The 4517-nt window shown below is 47.6% G+C and overlaps 1 protein-coding gene across 1 annotated transcript in view; it reads right to left on the bottom strand.

The window, feature by feature from the left end:
- The window catches only part of camk2b1 (calcium/calmodulin-dependent protein kinase (CaM kinase) II beta 1), an 86400-nt gene that overhangs the window by 66062 nt on the left and 15821 nt on the right, over positions 1-4517 (bottom strand). The window contains exon 3 of the mRNA XM_008288676.1: positions 43-112. Coding sequence (XP_008286898.1) covers positions 43-112 — 70 coding nt within the window. The remainder of the gene's footprint in view (positions 1-42; positions 113-4517) is intronic.

Genomic DNA, 4517 nt, shown 5'->3' with positions numbered 1-4517 from the left:
TATATATTCACTGTGGTTCATGGGGAGAGAAAAGAAAAGCACGAGTCCTCACCAATGTTGGGGTGCTTCAACAGACGACAAATCCGAGCCTCTCGCTCCAGCTTCTGGTGATCTGAAGAGATGAAAAAGACAAAGACAGAAATAAAGCCGGGTTATGCTTTAAATGATTATCTCATTATGATACGACAGGCCTGCAGTGTGTTGGGGCCGAGGGGGTTGAAGGTATCGTTTCAGTAGAAAGTGGTGTCAATACGAAGAGCTTGATAAAAATATTCTGAAATAGTCTGATATGAGACACAACCATCGTGACAAATGCTAACTAGCAGGTGTAGCTCTGATGAGAAGTGTCGTTTCTCCATGTTACCCTCCAGTATCAGCTCTCATGGATGCATTCACAAGAAAATCTTTAAAAAGTCTATTTGATCCATGCATGGAGATGACATGGAGGCACGACAACAAAACGTGTTGGTGAGGTCCGACATACGTGCTGAACACAGGTCGCTTCACCGTTTTAAACCAACAGTTCAAACCTACGCCTGTCAACCTTGCAGCCTCGCTCGTCGATGTATTTGACAACTTAAAAGCAAAAAAATGCTTTTGTGTAGCTAATTCAAACACACCCCCATACAAAGTGTAGCTTAGCATTACAAACCCCTTCTTAACGCCCACCCACAGGCTGCCCTGGCATCAGTGCAGCCCAGTGGTGGAGCGTGTCGGGTGTGGTGGGCGCGGAGTCGCATCTTTTTGCTTTTTGCAGATGACGCTGTCCTGTTGGTTTCGTCAAGCGGTGACCTCCAGGCTGGAACTGGGCCGGTTTGCTGTCGAGCGTGAAGCGGCTGGGTTAACGATAACCCCAAAGCCGCGGTTTAAGATGGAAAAAAGGGTGGAATCGACAGATGGATTGGTGTGGCATCTGCAGTGATGCGGGCGCTATACTTGTCTGTTGTGGTAAAGAGAGAGCTGCGCCAAAAGGCAAAGCTGTCGATTTACTGGTCGATCTACGTTCCTACCCTCACCAACGGCTGAGAGCTGAGGATATTGACCGAAAGAATGAGATGGCGGACACAAGCGGCGGATGTCTGGGGTAGACCTCAGAGACCGGGTGAGGAGCTCGGTCATTCAAGAGGGATGCCCCACATCACACAGTGACGTGGTCCATATGGGATGCCTCCAGGCCCCTCCTGTGGACGTGTTTTGGGCATTTCGGATCCAGGAGATCCTGGGGCAGGCCCTGTACGCTGGACAGTTTGTGTCCCTTGGCTGGTTTGGGAACCCGTCAGAGTCAGAGCTCCAGGAGGTGGCGCTGGTGGGGCAGGACTGGGCAGCTCTGCTCAGGCTGCAGCCTCGGCAGCCCGGACATGTGGGAGGAAATAAACGCATGGGTGGATGAACTTCTCCATTATCCAGGAAATATAATTTGCTTTGAGTCGAAACACAAGCCTCACAACTAATCGTCTTATAAGCAGCTACGTATGTATGTAGGTTATGTATGAACATGTGTGTGCACGTGTCCACTTATATAACAGTTTAATGATGCTAACCAACCTGCATTTAGCCCACATACCAGCACACACATCCGCTGTAGGGGCGGACCGCCACGTATGACAGAGCACATACATGGATATATTCATGCATACATTCACCCACACATGTATGCGCTTAGCGGGGATAAAACCCACACATACTCTACACACATGTGCAGGTGCAAGCGTACACTTTCACAGCGGCAGCAGGGAGTGAGAGTGAAGCCCAAGCCCAGTGATTATCGTCTTAGAGGATGAGAGGAATGAGGCGGAGTAAGGAGTGGAGGAGTGCTGAAGGGGAACAGAGGAGGAGGAAGGAAGGAGGAAGAATAATAATGCAAGGACGGTTCTATGCACAAAGCCTGGCTGCTATCCGTCTGTTGGAAAGCAGGACTGAAACACTGTTAGGCTTATGCTTGCTGCTGTTTCTCCTGCCACTGCCTGATGCTTGTTCGTTTCTTATCGCTCTGTTCATTTCATGCTCGATTTCTTGTTTTGTTGGAGAAACACAATGATTTATTTTCTAGATGCATTTGTTTGTTCCTGTGCTACAAAGGAAAATAATTTCAACAACAGATGCGTCTCTTCTCAGCTTGGCGCAGAAATACATGCAGAAGATGTATCATAACCAAGTGCTTCAAATGAGGCAACTGCCTTTGGAGGAACACATCTTTACAGTCTTCTGCTTTCGCTCCAGCTAAACTCACCATGACTGGCTTTAAAAAACTGCCAACTGCCGGCGTGTGCTGAACACTCCCACTCCCGTATGTTATCCATCATACTACAATGTCAAACGGCGGAAAACATGTCATAAGCACCAGCATCACATTTCATTCTGTCAGTGGCATCTGCTGATAATACTCTGCAAGCACAGAGCTGGCTCAGAGGAGGCAGCGTGGTTCACCGTGGCGACCACATGCCAACACGGTGCCTTTGTGGAAATGCATCACGAAAGACTGAAATGGAAAATAGATTGCAAGATAAAAAGGTAAAACTTTAAAGACCCCCTCGAGTGAAAATCCAGTAATTACCTTGTGAACATGTCCAGATGGTGGAAGTGCCTCGACATCACTTATGTTGTGAGTCGGCGCCACATAAACAAACCTGACTTGAACAGAATTAAACTGCAGCGTACCAAGGAAAGACTTAAACGTAGACTGTTCATGCACAACCAACCAGTCTTTGCACATCATTGTTCTTCTTCACAACCGGTTTCTGGTTCTAACATGTATGAATGAATTACTGCGATACTCCAGCGTGCTACTGTGCACAGCATGTGTGTGTTATATTCTAGAGGGTAGAATAACAGCCAAGCCACCGTACCACTGGAGGAGGTCATTTTCACTGAAAAAAAAACTTTAAAACATGCAATTTTAATACACAGATGGGTTTGTAGGGATCAAAACAGTGTCTGAGGCAGGACTTTACAACTAAGATACTGACCATTCTTATGTTTTACTTTTACATTACCATCCTAAGAATTAAAGTAAAACCTGTATACAAATCACACAGTCTCAAGAATGTTATAATGGTGGTACAGCAACACTGTGACGTATAGAAACGTCCAAAAAACAAAAAACAAGAAGGTATTGTGTACGATTAGCTGCCTCCTTCTAGCCTGGTCTCTGCTTCAGCTCCTTTGGAATTAGAGTGATGGAGAAGTGGTCAGACTAAAGACTAAAGAGGAGCTGTACGCCGCTGTTCAGGGTCTTCATCAAGCTGGCTGGATCAATGGGAGAAAAAGCCACAACCAGCACTGTTCATGACACATGACCTCACCGTGGCAGAGCACCAGAGGAGCATCGTAGGGGATGAGAACCTGGAGGTCAGGGGGAGTGTGAGGCTTTTAGGCAGCGACAGCAGTTGGTCAGTCATCAGGTTCAACTGCTGGACGGCTTCAGTCGTGTTCATCAGGGAGCAGCTCAGTTCTACAAGTGCTACGGACACACCGGCCCATTGTGCTGTCTGCTGTTGAACCCTCTGAACCCCAAGCAGTCGCAGCATGTTCCACATTTGTGCTCACCGCAGAGGTTTGTCTAAATAATTTTAGGGGGCGCTGCGCCCTCAGACTCCTGGCTTGCGCCCTCTTAACAAAATGCCGACTGAACCCTTAGAGATCCGCCGTCACATCGGCGAGACATAATCATATGTCATGTTTGAGGCATCACAACAGGAAAACTGTCATATATACTTCCCTCTAAAGTGCAGGCCTTAAACTCTCCCAGTTTTTGTTTCATGTCGACAGACCACGTAAAACCAGAGATATGATGTTATGAACATGCGTGACAAAAAACGTGTAAAATATAAGCATATGAAACACGCGCTGCAGGCGCATAGACACAAAACTAAAAGTCTGCAAAAACAGCCAGAACCGGCCCAGACCTCTAAGGCTGCTAACACTGGGCCGTGTTCTGACATGGGTAGTAGCACCCTAACCCTGCCACAGTAGCACATGTATGTGCATCACGGTGCAGTACCAGTAGGTCAGAACATGCCAAGTACGAGTAAACAGAAGTTCTGCCAGTACTAGTATTTGTCATGTTTCCATTTACAGAGTCCAGCTGGATCACAGTTCTAACCAAACACAATGGATCAACCTAAACCTAAACCTAACCCAACCTAAACCTAACCCTAACCCAACCTAACCCTAACCCTAACCCAACCTAAACCTAACCCTAACCCAACCTAAACCTAACCCTAACCCAACCTAAACCTAACCCTAACCCTAACCCAACCAATAATGTCTCGACTTCTGAAGCTTCATGAGCTAAAGTTTCTCCCTCAGACAGCCTCAGAACGTCCCATTTAGGCTTCAGTTTGTCAAAGGCTTCGCACCGCAGTGGGGATGGGGGGGGCCCTTCTGCCCCTTCTGCCCCTTCTGCCCCATCGCCCCCTCATCCCATTTCTTTGTAGAATCCCACCCTCCCCCCTCCTCTCGTACCATGGGCTCATTTCCACGACAATACAAAGTCGTGCACCTCTATGGAGGTTAGG

The sequence above is a fragment of the Stegastes partitus genome, unplaced genomic scaffold (assembly GCF_000690725.1).
Source record: "Stegastes partitus isolate 25-593 unplaced genomic scaffold, Stegastes_partitus-1.0.2 Scaffold569, whole genome shotgun sequence".
Classification (NCBI taxonomy): domain Eukaryota; kingdom Metazoa; phylum Chordata; class Actinopteri; family Pomacentridae; genus Stegastes; species Stegastes partitus.
The sequence above is the reverse complement of the archived record's forward strand: the minus strand, read 5'-3'. Positions and strand labels throughout refer to the sequence as shown.